The sequence below is a fragment of the Desmodus rotundus genome, chromosome 9 (assembly GCF_022682495.2).
Source record: "Desmodus rotundus isolate HL8 chromosome 9, HLdesRot8A.1, whole genome shotgun sequence".
Lineage (NCBI taxonomy): Eukaryota > Metazoa > Chordata > Mammalia > Chiroptera > Phyllostomidae > Desmodus > Desmodus rotundus.
In genome coordinates this window covers 55,748,868-55,763,131 of record NC_071395.1, presented here as the reverse complement: position 1 = coordinate 55,763,131, position 14,264 = coordinate 55,748,868, and the positions used below count along the sequence as shown (strand labels likewise).

General features: G+C 41.2%; 1 protein-coding gene across 10 annotated transcripts in view; it reads left to right on the top strand.

The window, feature by feature from the left end:
• Positions 1 to 14,264, top strand: part of ADRA1A (adrenoceptor alpha 1A) — a 116,093-nt gene that overhangs the window by 8,984 nt on the left and 92,845 nt on the right. The window contains exon 2 of one of the 10 annotated variants that reach the window (XM_053910945.1): positions 1,700 to 1,817. The exons of the other annotated variants lie outside the window; for them this stretch is intronic. Within the exon in view, the coding sequence (XP_053766920.1) occupies positions 1,700 to 1,779 (80 nt within the window). The 3' untranslated portion in view covers positions 1,780 to 1,817. Of the gene's footprint in view, positions 1 to 1,699; positions 1,818 to 14,264 lie in introns of those variants that run through there. 10 annotated transcript variants of the gene reach the window in all.

Sequence of the window (14,264 nt, the reverse complement as noted above, 5' to 3'; positions counted from 1 at the left end):
TTGCTATTATGCCTGAAGTCAAAGAAGGAAGTGCTGGGCCAAACTGGCTCATATGGACCTAAAAAATTAGAGAATTATGTGAAAATAAAAAAGAGGGGTGGGCAGCAGTGGTGAGCAGGGAGAATATGTTTTAAAATGGGGTGTTTTGTGGAAGGCAGAACTGGCAATGGGGCTGATTAGGAGGAAGCAGAGAGACAGCAAATGACTCCTTAGCAAATTTTACTGAGCATCTGCTATGTGCCAGGCAGCTGGAGAATCATTGGAGATAAATACCAGAAAATCTCTGCTTGAATGGAGCTGAAAATATGCTTAGTGAAATACACAGAAACGTTTCAGATGGTGACAAGTGAAAAACAGCAAGGAAAATGGGCAAGAAGAGCACATAAATGGCATCAAAGGACTCTTGACTCTTATGGATGTTGACATAGCCAGACACTGTGTTACTTAGCTGCAGGTAAAAAGGGACCAGGTCCCCGATTCTTATGAAAAAGGTTGATCTCTTGGAGACAATGGTGTGGAGAGAATCTACAAGCCGTTATGATTTTAACATAAGAAACCAGATTTTTTAGTCACTCATGTTCTACTGCAAACTATTCCAAAACATAGTGGCTGGTCCAGGAGCTGGGCTAGCTGTCAGAACTGGCAGCCTCTCCTGCTCCAGTGGTCTAGACTAGCTTTCTTACAAGGTGGCAGTTCTCTCAAAAAGAGGGCAGATGCTGCCAGGCTTCTGAAGAGCCAGACCCAGACCTGGTCCAGTGTTACTGCTGCCTCATTCTGCAGTGAAAGCAAGTCACAAGAGCAGCACATCAGTAGGTTCAAGGAAATAGACTCATCTGCTAATGGGTAGGCAACAGGGAGGTGCATAGAGATGTGGGGGTGGGGGGAAGGGTTGCTGTGCTCATCTTGCTCCCCATCTGCCTCCCAAGCCTATCAAACAACAGTTTTCTTTCATCTGTCTGTTATTTATTGAGAATATACCATGTACTGGGCTTTATGCAATGCATGGAGTAAAACTAGTTGGGGTCCCTGCCTTCCTGCAGGCTTCTAATCTCCATGGGGAAAAAGACATTACTTAGATAAGCACATGAGAAATCCCAAACTGCATACAGAGAAGAGGATGCAGGCGGAACCTTGAAAACATCTGCTGTGGATGAGCCCTGCCCCGGGCAGGGATGCAGAAAAGGCTCGCACAGCGGGAGGGCTTGGCTTCTTAGCTGAGATCTGTAGAGTGAAGAAGAGTTCAGGGGCTGAAAGGGGACAGGAAGGAGCAGACAGGCAAGGACTCTGACCTGGAGGGCCTGGTATTCAGGAGGCTTTTCCAGAAGGCCAGTGTGGCCAGAGTCGAAAGGCTAAGAAATAACTGGTGTTGACTGAAGATGGAGAGAGGGTCCAGACCAAATAGGCCTTCAGAGCCATTTGAGGAGTTTTTGTTCTTATCCAAAGATGACCAGGAACAGGGATGAAATAAAAGAAGACTGGCTAGACCAGCTGGGAGGCCTTTACACGGGACAGGGGAGGGAGACTGCCAAGATAATCCGTCTCGCATGTGGCTGAAACTATGTGTTCCATGAGCTGCTGCAGAGCTCTGCAATGCCTCTTTTGTCATTGCCTCCACAACACATGGACGAGAAAACCTTGCACTGATCACAAATAGTATAACCAGACTTGGTTTTAAATTAATTGTGGCTCTTTCCACAAGACAAATCTGTTAATGAAGATTTACTACCACATCCAAAGGAATGTGCTGCAGGCTCAGAAGACATCTACAATGAGGCCTAACAGTCTCTCAACAATAGCCGACTCCTTCCCATCCAGCAGCAGACAGGCGGGCCATTACTTCGAAGGAAACAACATAGAGTCATTGCTGTGCTTTGTTACTTCATGGTTTCAGGTTAGGGTGTGAGGATGTTTTTCTTAGTTCTTTTCCTTGTCTAGCAGGTTCACTGTCCTTTAGCACCACTATTTGGTTTGCATAATCCCCCTCCATGTTTTATTAGTCACTTATATTTCGACTTTGGGGATGTGAAATTGCTTGTCTATGCTTTTTGGCCACATTTCATAAAGTTTTTTAAATTTCTTTTCCATTTGTAAGCTCGTTTTATACATTGAAGATATTAATCAGTATTTGTTATATATACTGGTTGCCAGTTTTCTCATGCTATATTCAGATGTACTAAGGAAAATGTAGCTTTTATATTTTCCAAAAACCAATGTGATCTTTTCCATGAAATTCTACAAAAACACACACACATGCACCCACACACATTTTACTTAAATCCAAGAAACTCAATCAGATCGTGTCATTTAAGCCTCTCTTGAGTAACTCAGCCTTTCAGACTTGCCTGCTAAGTTGTTGACCCAGCCCAGGGGCTCACACTCCCTCATGGTGGTGGGGGAAGGCCGGGTGGGGGGCGCAGAAAATTGGGGCCCTCAGCTGACCCTTCACTGTGATTTTTAGTGCCCTGCGCTGGGGAGTTTGGTTCAGTCTAGTGACTAATCCTAGGCGCTAGTCCATACTGAGTCAGGTTTGTCTGTGACTCCACTTGTTTCCTGGCGGGGCGCCTCCTGCTCTGTTGCAGTTGTCCAGGGAATCACTTTGTCCCTCCATCCCCCGTGATCACCCGTCACAAGCTCCTGAGCCAAATCCTCAGCAACAGTCCATCTCTGTCTCAAGGCATGGAGAGCCCTGGGGCACCTTCCACACTACACCACACCACAACCCACAGACGCACTGCCCAGGCCTGCTCTCTGCCCAGTCATATTGGCTGCCATTGTAATAGATGCAGGGCCCTTCTGTGCCATCTCCCAGGACGGACAGTGGGAAAAACAACTTCATGCCCATCTTGACCTTAAGTGCTCTCAGGTCCTTGTCGAGGGGGGAGCTCCTGCCCATTTCCCCCACAGTCCACCTGTGCTAGATAGATGTCCCTTTTTGTGGCTCACTGGGACTGTCCTCTGAATCATGTCTTCCTCCCCCATCTCCTCCTCATTCCACCTTTTATGGAATCAAAATGGCAAGTGGATTTCAGGCAGAATGACAGACTCACTAAAAAATGAATAAAGATGAGGAGTATTTAACAATATTATAGTCCTTATACAGCTTTAGCAACTATTTTTCCCATCGGGTTTTTTGCATCGTATTGTTTTTGTGGCTTTTACCAATATATATACTTTTAAAAGTTTTACATTGTCACGTATTTTAATATTTTTTCATGGAGCATGGCTCTCGGGGATTCTTGGAGAGACCTTCCATGTTGTAAGCTAGATAATCTCTCTTTTCTCCTAGTGCCTTTAGAGTATCATTTGTAGTCTACCTCAGGTTTATTTTTGTGTTTCAGTAGATGACATCTACTTATATTTATTTTGAAACTGGATAATCTATTCTTTCCATCTTATTTGGAAAGAATGGATTATATTAGAGTCTTAACTCTACTTGGGGACTCCCACTTCGGTCCCATTTATCTGTCTCTCTACTCTAGCATTGGTGTCACATTATTTTAATTACTGTGGTTTCATAACGCATTTGAATATTTTCTGGTTTAAATCCCCTGGATGAATATTCTTCTTCAAAATATTCTTGTCAGTTGTTGCACATTCAATCTCCCAGGAAAATTCTGAACTTGTCTTGTTAAGTTGTACCTCGGCCCCCACCAGCACCACACACACGCACACCCCGTCATGTGTCAATCATCATGTTTTAGAATGTATAGATTAATTTGAAAAGTGACATCTGTATCATGCTGAGACCTCCTGTTATGAAATATGACAAGTCTCTTTGCTTTTCAAACTATTTTTGAAGTATTGTTTATATTTTTAATCACACTTCCTAATGTGTGCTGGAAACTAATTATGATAATGAAATTGGGAAATGCTCTTTGGTATTATGACACTGTTGCTTTTAGATCAATACACTTCCTCATATCAAGTATCTTTCTATAATTTATAGGACAGTTTAATTACAAATAATTTTTTAGTTTTATCAAATGCTGCTTTTTTATATCAATATCAAGTTTTTTGTTAGCATAGATTTGATAAGTGTGATTTTATAATATCCTATATATATATATTATTGAATAAAATTCTACCTGATGTGTGGCATTATTCCTTTTTATGTTACTGCATTATACCAGATATGTTATTTCTGGTTTGCATCTACACTTATATGTGAAATTACTATATTTTATTGTATTGTGCTACCTTTATCACATTTTGGTATCGAGTTTATTTTAATTTCATAAAGTGAACTGTGACATTTTTAATTTTTTCCACAATCTGGAACAGTTTAAATAGCATAAGAATTATGTGTTCCTTGAAGGTTTGAAAGAACTTGCCCATAAAACATTTGGGCACAGCTCCTTTTATGGATGCAATTTTTGGAGACTGGTTTCTATTTCTTCCATGGATAGTGGGTTATTCTGATTGTCTAATTTGATAATCTTTGCTCTCTTATTTTCCATTTTCCTTTTCATTGAGGTTTAACATTTTATCATAGAATTCTACATGAAACTCTGTAATATTTTCTTTCTTCTCTCTCGCTCTCTCTGTCGCTCTCATTTTCTACATCATGTACTTGTGTTTTCTTTCTTTTTGGCTTCGCTAAGATGTCCTGGAAAGGTGTCTATTTTCTTAGTTTTTTTCAAAGAACTCATGTCCTGAATTTATTAATCATTTTCATCTGGTTTCTAGTGCACTAATTTAATCTCTAGAATTTTTTTGGGGGGGGGAGGGATTGTATTTTGTTCTTTTATATTAGCTTGAGCAGAATATTTGATTCATGTATTCTGATTCTTCCCTGTCTAACATAACTGACAACACCAGCTGTCCACACCTTTCTTAGCAAACCTGCTTTCTTCCCTTCCTGTTTTCCTAGGTAGTACTTGCTCTCACCAGCTGATCTGTGTTTCCACTGTGAGTATCTCCTTTGGTTGGTGGTGGGACAGGAGAGAATTCATTATTTTGGTGTTTGTTAATTTGAAAATAATTGGTATTTTTATCCTCCCATTTAAAAAATTAATTTCAAATTTACCACACTGTGGTCAGAGAATGTGGAATTTATTGAGGTTTTTCTTTATGACTTAATATATGATCAATAATGAACATATTTAATATAGATAATGTTTAATTGATATATGTTAATTATACTTTAATAGTGCCATTTTTAAGATCTTCTTTTTCCATTATTCTTTGTCTTTACCTTCATCCATTATCTACTTTATCTGTCAAATATTGAGGGAGGTACGGTAAATCCTCCCACTGCTGCTGAAAATAACCCTTCCAATTATTTCTTATCATTTTAACAGCTTTTGCTTTATATATGTTGATGCTGTTTTTGATACTTAAAATTCTGAGTCAACAATATCTGAACTCGGACTTTTATGGTTTTTTCCTTTATAATACATTTTTAAAATGTAATATTGTAAGTGCTACTGTATTTTGTTTGTATTTGCCAACATACCTTTGCCCATATTTTTATATATATCAGCTTGTAGCTATCGCACCAAATGGACTTCTCTCGGTCTGTACATCTAATCTGGTTAGTTGTCTATTAATAGGAATTTAACAAATTTCCACTGATTGTAACAGATTTGGTTTGATTTTTATATTCTTGTTTTATGCTTTCTGATTTATGCTTCTTTCATTTTCTTTTTGTCTCTTGCAAAATGGACCATTTTTTCTTTGTTTTTTAATTCTGCAGTGTTTTGGAAACATTGTATTTTTTTAAGATTTTATTTATTTATTTTTAGAGAGAGTGGAAGGGAGGAAGATAGGGAGAGAAACATCAATGTGTGGTTGCCTCTCACATGCCCCCTACCGGGGACCTAGCCCCAACCCAGGCGTGTGCCCTGACTGGGAAACAAATGGATGACCCTTTGGTCGGCACTCAGTCCACTGAGCCACCCCAGCCAGGATATTTTGTCTTCTGTTTTTAATTCTACTAGAAGTTTCCTTCAAACTTTTCAAAAGCATGTTTTTAACCTTCGTTTCTCTCTTACCACTAGCCTACCTACCACCCACCCACCTTGGCACACTAGTTCAGTGTTCACAATAGAAGTTCAGCACACTTCTATTTTCTCTCTTCCCTGAAACTTAGAACTTTTGATTAACAACATTTTGCATTTTAAATCTAGATCATTCTATTTAATGTTTGTATTACCTATTCTGTCTTTTGTATCTTTCTATAATTTAGTTCATTGTAATACTAGTTGCCTTCTTATTACTTACTGTGATTTACTCACTCCTGAGCTCTGGATTTCACTTTATCCTCTATGTGGAACTGGAGCCAGCAAACTGAGCCATTTTTGTAAATGAAGTTTCATTGGCACACAGCCATGCCTATTTGCTTACATATCACCCATGGCAGCTTCCACACTGCAGTGGCAGAGTTGAGTAGTTGCTACAGAGACTGAATGGCCCACAAGGTTTGACATATTTACTATTAAAGAAGTCACTGCATAATGCCAAATAAAATTTTATCAATGAAGACATAAGCAAAACATGTTTTCTAAACCCTTACATTCATGAACCTAAACTAATGAAAGATAACTTCTCTGAGCACAGAAGTCATGTTTTGTTTTGTTTTTAATTTTATATACTGTTGTTGTTACTCCTTTGTCTCTTGGTATTTCACACTTTATAAATGACTTGAGGTCAGCTTGGTTATTGTTTTGTTTTGTTTTTTGTTAAGCATTCTTTTTATTTTTGTATTTATTTTCTAGCAAAGATGACTATAGAATTGTTTCCCCAATCAAAATTTTAAAATGTCTCCTGGAGCCCTGGCCAGTGTGGCTCAGTTGGTATGAGTATCTTGCCGTACACCAAAAGTTGCAGATTCGATTCCCAGTCAGGGCACATACCTAGGTTTCAGGTTCCATCCCTAGTTGAGATATGTGTGGGAAGCATCTGATCAAAGTTTCTCTCTCTCTCTGCCTAAATACATCCTCAGGTAGGATTTAAAAAAATGCCTCCTGGCCCTGGCTGGTGTGGCTCAATGGATTGAGCACCACCCTGCAAACCAAAGGGTCGCCAGTTCGATTCCCAGTCTAGGGCACAAGCCTGGGTTGCAGGCCAGGTCCCCAGTAGGGGGCTCATGAGAGGCAACCACACATTGATGTTTCTCTCCCTCTGTTTCTCCATCCCTTCCCCTCTCTAAAAATAAATAAATAAAATCTTTTTAAAAGTGCCTCCTGGAAGTTTCTGGTTTAGAGGATTAAGTTTTCATAGTTATTCCCTGGAACCTGTGTGCATTTTTAGCACCCAGTCTACAGGCAGTCCTTCTGTACAATCACTTCTCTGCTTTATGTGTTCTCCTGGACATCACACTAGCTATCTTTTGGACCTCTATATCTGCCCCCATTTTTTGTTTGCTTTTTTCTTATATTAGTCATCTTTCCCCTATTTCCTTCTGACTTTCATTTGACTTTCTCATTTGTGTTGTATTTTACCTAGTTAGATTTAATAACATGCAATATCCTCCACATTCCGTCCATCCATTGCATTGCTTCAGCATATTGTTCTGTCTGCATTATTGCCAATGCTCATTTTATAAACCCAATTGCTCCTTAAGTCTCATTTCTATACAACTTAGAGATTTTCTCCCATATCAGTCTTTTAAATATGGCCTTTGCTCTAATTCCTCAGATTGATATCCTCTAATGAATAGCTGAATCTTTTCACATGAACAATAATTCTCTTTTTGTTCAACTACATAGAGGGTGACCTAGCTATAAAATGTTAAATGGGCTCTGTTTGGAACTGGGTGGGTCCCTGTCCAAATCTTTCATACTCAAATTAAGAAGAGACGAAAATAATTATCGCTGTAATTTAAGTTTGCCAGAGTGCGGATAGATTTATTCACAAGGAGCAAACAAGGAGATGGAAGGAAAGGTTTCACTGTCATGGGGCAGAGTCTGTGCTGTTTGCTTGGCACAGAGGGTGCAGTGGCCTCTCCTCTGGGTATGACGGGACCCCTGGGACCCTTGTCTTAAAGAGCTTCCATTCACTCATCAGCTGACCTTGCCTGGAAAAACCAAGGTGCTTTCTGCCCCGGGCAGACCTCAGCACTGGTACTCTTCTCAGACCCTTGAGTAGAGCTGAGATTTGTCTTGAAAAGCTACCCCTTGAGTCTGCCTGTGTCCTCAACGTCTGTTACTTCAAACCCTGGGGGTGTCACTGAGCAGCAATGGGCAGCCATCTTACCTTTGGCCCCTGTTCTTGAGATAAACTGAGGACTTCTCTGTCCTTCATTCAGGCTGGTCATATCCAAATTCCAGAAATTTCTGAGGTTTTGGCTTATGGATACCGCCCTTCCCTGGTGTTTTAGCCCCTATATAAAATTTCACCTATCTCTGTATTCTTTTAGATTTATTAAGAATTTAGAAAGGGGATGAGGAAGTTCAGCTTGATCTAGAAGTTGCTGCCTCAGCTTGGGCACCTTTTCTCATTGATACCAAGGTTTGAAACAGAAATGAGAGTAACCTGAGTGTGATCACCTCTGTTGGTACCATGGCAGTTTGTGGTTCAAGACAAGCAGTGAAAGGAAGATCCTTGCAGGGCTGCACACTGCCAGAGGCCCTGCGCACACTGTCTGTCAGCTGAGCCTCCTCTTGTGGCCCCGAGCACAAGAAGATTAGATGAAATCTTGTCAAGCATTTAATAAGTCTCTTTCCAGGAAAAAGGAATGAATTGGTTCATATATCTGATGTGATAGGTGTTGGACCAGTTGAAGGTGTTGTAACAGAACACCACAGACTGGGGATCTCAGAGTCTGAGATCAGGGTGCAGCATGGTCGGCTTTCAGTTAGGTCATCCTCCCGGGTCACCGATAACCAGCTTCTTGCTGTATCTGCACATGGTGGAGAGAGAGCAATATTCTGGTCCTTCATCTCCTTATAAGGGCACCAATCCCATTATGGAGACTGTGCCCTCAGGACCTCATCTAAACCTAATTATCCCCCAAAGTCCCACTTTCAAAGACCATCCCATGGGGAGTCAGGGCTTCAACATCTGCATTTCGGGGGAGCACTCTGTGCATAGCAGTGGTGTGTGCATGCCATTTATTGCATTGAATTGAATTCCCTGAACAGGCCTGTAAGGTAGCAGTTGCAGTGCTCATGCAGAGAAGCAGAAAGTGGGGCACAACAGGGATGAAGTCACATCAGGCTGGAGCTACTTGGCCACCTTTCCTGGATCAGAGAAGAGGGATCTGGCCACAAGTTAAAAGCCCTGGCTTCTGACTCCTCATTTGTAGAAAACAGGGCTTGCATGAGGCCAGTGGCTTTCAAACTTCTCAGTTTCAGAACTCCTTGTTCTAATTAAATTCTATTCAGAAGCCCAAGATATAAGACTGATAACAGCGGCACTACACCAGTTAAAGCAGCTGGGGGACCCTGGGTCCAGGACACTCAGTTGTCCACCTCGCTGCAGGCAGTGCGGCAGTGCTGCTGGGGGCATCTGGAACACTGCTCACTCTTGGAGCTGACAGTATCTGATTGCAGACTCAGTCAGTGGTACCTGGAGAAGCTCAGGAAGGGTTAGGGTGTGCATTTCAAATGAGGGGGAAGCTGACAAAGGGCCCACCAGCTGTCGTTTTTCTGGAATGCTTGAACAGCAGTTGTTTTTGCCCAAAAAGGGTTTGAGAAGGGAGCATTTCACTCTTACCTTCTTGTTTTTCCCCCTGGGCTATCCACATTTAGCTTGTTGCCAGTGAGAAACCTGCTGCTTACAAGTTGATCTTGTAGTTTGGTCCATTATAATAAGAAACGTTTTTGAAACTTACCTGCAATCTGTCACATGTTTTTTAAAATGATTTTGCTGCCATTAGGAAATAACTAAAAGACAATCTTAGTAATTTATTTTTTAAAGGAAATTCTAGGAGAAAATGAAATCCCAGGAGAACAAACTATTCCTAAGGAAGTCATAGCAGTAGTTCTGCACCAGGGATGAGTCTGCCCCCCAGGGGACATTTGGTGTGTGTAGAGACCTTTTTGGTTGTCACAATGTCACAATGGGGTCAAGAGGTGCACTGGCATCCATCGGGCAGAGGCCAGGGGTGCTGCTAAACATGCTACTATGCAAAGACAGCCCCTAGCACAAAGAATTATTCAGCCCAACATGACAATAGTGCCAAGATCAATCAACTCTGGCTTATAGGATTCATAAAATCTATCAAGGTCTTTAGAAATACTACATTTAAAGCAGAACACCAATTTTGGTGATTACTCATATTTTTTACATCTTAGCTAGTGATTACAAATAAACTGACATTTCCAGATGCCTTCAATCCACTATTTTTCAGGAACATTCGGTACAGAAAATTCACTACTCCAATTCCTATACTGTACTTTACATCCACATGGCTATTCGGTAACTACTTATTTGTACTTCTTAATCCCCTCACCTCTTCACACATTCCCCTACACCTCCCTCCCATCTGGCAACCATCAAAACACTCCCCTTATCCATGATGTTGTCTCTCTTCTCCCTGTTTGCTTAGTCTGTTTTTTAGATTCAATTGTTGATAGATATGTATTTATTGCCATTTTATTTTCATAGTTTTGATCTTTTTTTCTTAAATAAGTCCCTTTAACATTTCATATAATAATGGTTTGGTGATGATGAACTCTTTTAGTTTTCTCTTGTCTGGGAAGCTCTTTATTTTCCCTTCAATTCTAAATGATAGCTTTGGTCCCTGCTTTTCCTGACTTTGAATATTTCTTGCCAATCCCTTCTTGCCTACAAAGTTTCTTTTGAGAAATCAGCTGACAGTCTTATGGGAACTCCCCTGTAGGTAACTCACTACTTTTCTCTTGCTGCTTTTAATATTCTCTCTTCATCTTTAACCTTTGGCATTTTAATTATGGTGTGTCTGGGAGTGGGCCTATTGGAACTACCTTGTTTAGGACTCTCTGTGCTTCCTGGACTAGCATGTCTATTTCCTTCACCAAATTAGGGAAGCTTTCTTTCATTCCTTTTTCAAATAAATTTCCAATTTCTTGCTCTTTTTCTTCTCCTCTGGCACCTCTATAATGCGAATGTTTTTTAATTGTCCCAGAGGCTCCTTATACTATCCTTGATGTTTTGGATTCTTTCTTCTTCTTGTTGTTCTAATTGGTTGTTTTTAGCTTCCTTATGTTCCAAATCATTCATTTTATTCTCAGCTTTATCCTCTCCACTGTTGATTCCCTGTAAATTTTTCTTTATTTAAATTAGTATATCTTTCATTTTTGACTAAATCTTTTTTATGCTGTTGAGGTTCTCACTAAATTCCTTGAGCATCCTTATAACCAGTGTTTTGAATTCTGCATCTGATAGATTGCTTATCTCCATTTTGATTCGTTCTTTTTCTGGAGTTTTGATCTATTCTTTCATTTGGGCCATGAGTTTTTGTCTCCTCATTGTGGTAGCCTTCCTGTCTTTATTTCTATGTGTTAGGTAGAGCTGCTATGATTCCCTGTCTTGGTAGTATGGCCTAATGTAGTAGGTGTGCCCTGTAGGGTCCAGTGGCACAGTTTCCCCATCATCCAAGCTGGATACTTGAGGTGTGCCATCTGTGTGAGCTGAGTACACCCTCCTCTTGTAGTTCAGCCTTGGTTGCTATAGGCAGATCAATGGGAGAGATTTACCCAGGCCAGTCAGCTGCAAAGATGGGCTGTGACCACTGATCACCAAACCCCACCCTTCATGGACAGTCAGCTTTGCAGAGACAGAGTCGTGGTGCTTTGTCATGGTCTGTAGCTGTCCACTGGGTGCACAGCCTATGGGGTTTCCTGGGAGGTGCAGTGAAAAGTCAGCCTCAGGCCATCCATCATGAGCTACAAGGCAATCTGAGGTGGATGCTACTTGTTCTGAGCTTGGAAGTCCCAGGACATGCCGAGGTATGAATCTAGGCTGTCTGCTGCTAGTGCTGGGTCTTGGGCCACTTAGCAAGGGGTACAGGGGCTGGAGGCTTATTGAGTCCAGTTGTTACTTGTTTGAGAAGATTTAAGAAGATGTGAAGGATGAGACAAGAACAGCCATTTATATGGAAAAGTCACTGTTTAAGCTTGGGTGGGCCAGTGAGTTGGGTGGGGTGAAGCCTCAGGGAAACACCAGGGCATGGGAAACAGTGTGAGCCAAGTTGATGGAGTCTTAAATATGGCTCCTGCCTGCCAGCTCTCTCGCTCTATTGGGGGAGGGCACAGAAAAGAAAAAATGGCCTCTGTCTGCCATTCTGTCTAGGAGAAAGCTGTCTCCCAGCTCTTGCCCTGATGCCAGACACATGATGCCTAGTTCCTCCCTGTATGCCACTGGTGCCTTTCGAGTTGCCACCCCAGTGCTGGAGCTTAGAGGGAGTGAGTCTGAGTAAGTCTTTGTACAGGTCTTTTAAGAGGAACTTCTTGGGGATCCAGAAGTTTCTTCCACAGACTCAATCCCCACTTGTTTTTACAGCCAGAAGTTATGGGGACTTATATTCTTGGCACTGGATCCCTGGGCTGGGGGGCTTGGTGTGGGTCTGTGACCCCTCCCTCCTGAGATATCTTCCCAAATTTTTATGTACCACACATGCGTGAGAGACCTGCCCATTCCATGTCTCTGTATCTCCATCCCTCCTACCAGTTTGAATAGATGTGGTTTCTTTAATTCCATAGTTGTTGGACTTCCCTTCAGCTCAATATCTGATGGTTCTGAGTAATGGTTGTTCTATAGTTTAGCTGCACTTGCGATGTGGTTCCGTGAGAAGGTGAGCTATGTTTACCTACACCTCCATCTTGCCTGGAAGTCCCACATTATTTTTATTATTGTACCTTTTATTATTAATTTTTTAAGACTTTATTTATTTTTAGAGAGAGGGGAAGGAGGGAGAAACACAGTAATAGGAGCATTGATATGAGAGAGAAACATTGATCAGTTGCTTCTTGTACATGCTTCTGACCAGGACTGAATGTGAAACCCAGGTATGTGCTCTGACCAGGAATCAAACCAGCAACCTTTTGGTTTGTAGGATGATGCCCAACAACTGAGCCACACTGGTCAGTGCTGTAATAAGTTTTGATATTGCTATCCACTATTTTCTTTTACATTTTCAAAAGCTTAATGGAAACTTTCAGAAAGGCTATCTCTTTTTTAGAAAACTATATGTACACGATTCCATTGGAATTCCTAAGTTCAAAAGCCCTGAAGATGGAAAGTTCTACATTCCTAATTTGGGGCCAAAACTTGACCTGACTAGAACTCATTTGATACCAAACCCAATCTAAACACACATGAATCTAAACATTCTATAAGACATGAGAATATAGATTTCAGAATATAGAGAACATAGAATACAGAATACAAAATCTATATTTTATAAACTACATCAAGTTGCAGAAAGAGTTATATGTTTGATTGTGAGGTGCTGCCCCACACACCCACTGGTGGTCATTTACAGTGTACAGTACATGACTATATTACCTTCATAAAACCTGAAAAATGGTGAATTCCAAAGCACACCTGACCCTGAGGTTTTGGAGAAGGAATGGTAAACCTGCATCATTCCACTAGGGCAATGCTGGATTTCTCATGATGTGAAACATTCTGTGGATTTTCTCCCTTTGATTAGAAAAACAGGAGGGGAAGCAAATCATCACAGTGTGTTTTGTGTAGGCAATGTATTAGGCACTTTATCTCCTCTTAAATCTCTCTGAACACAGATTCTGTAGGAAAACTAACACAGTGGCCCTTGGCAGTGAAAAGTTGAGAGTGCTTTTCCTGACTCTTTTATAAATCAGACGGAACTATAAAGGAAAGCTCTGCTCTGAAGTCAAGGTTTTGCTTAGCTCCTGTGGGTGGGAAACCAAAGGAAGTTCTACTGCTACAGGGCAGCTGGCATCTGGTCTGGCGTGTGTGAGGACTGCACCATCGCCTTTCACAGCTGTGTTCTGCCCCATCCCTCCTGAGCAGAAGCAGACCAGCCCAGTCTCCACTCACCTCGCCGTAGCCCTCTGCAGCCATTTGGCTGTTTGCGATTTCCAGAAAATTCTCCTCCAGCAGATTAGTTTACACAGTCTAGAATTTTGCAGTTTCCTTGGTTTCTTTAGCTTAAACATTATCCTTCTGGATCATTCTTTAAAATGAAAATGTCCAGGCCATCACTGAGGTGCATGAAGTTAGCCCCTGGTTCATCCAATCCTATATTCTTAATCTATTTTTTCAAGTGCTATTTTATTTAATTCCATTGTTCCTCTATAAAGTTATGAGGAGGCACTTTTTATCCTTATTTTACCTGCCTAAGAAATGAGGCTCCT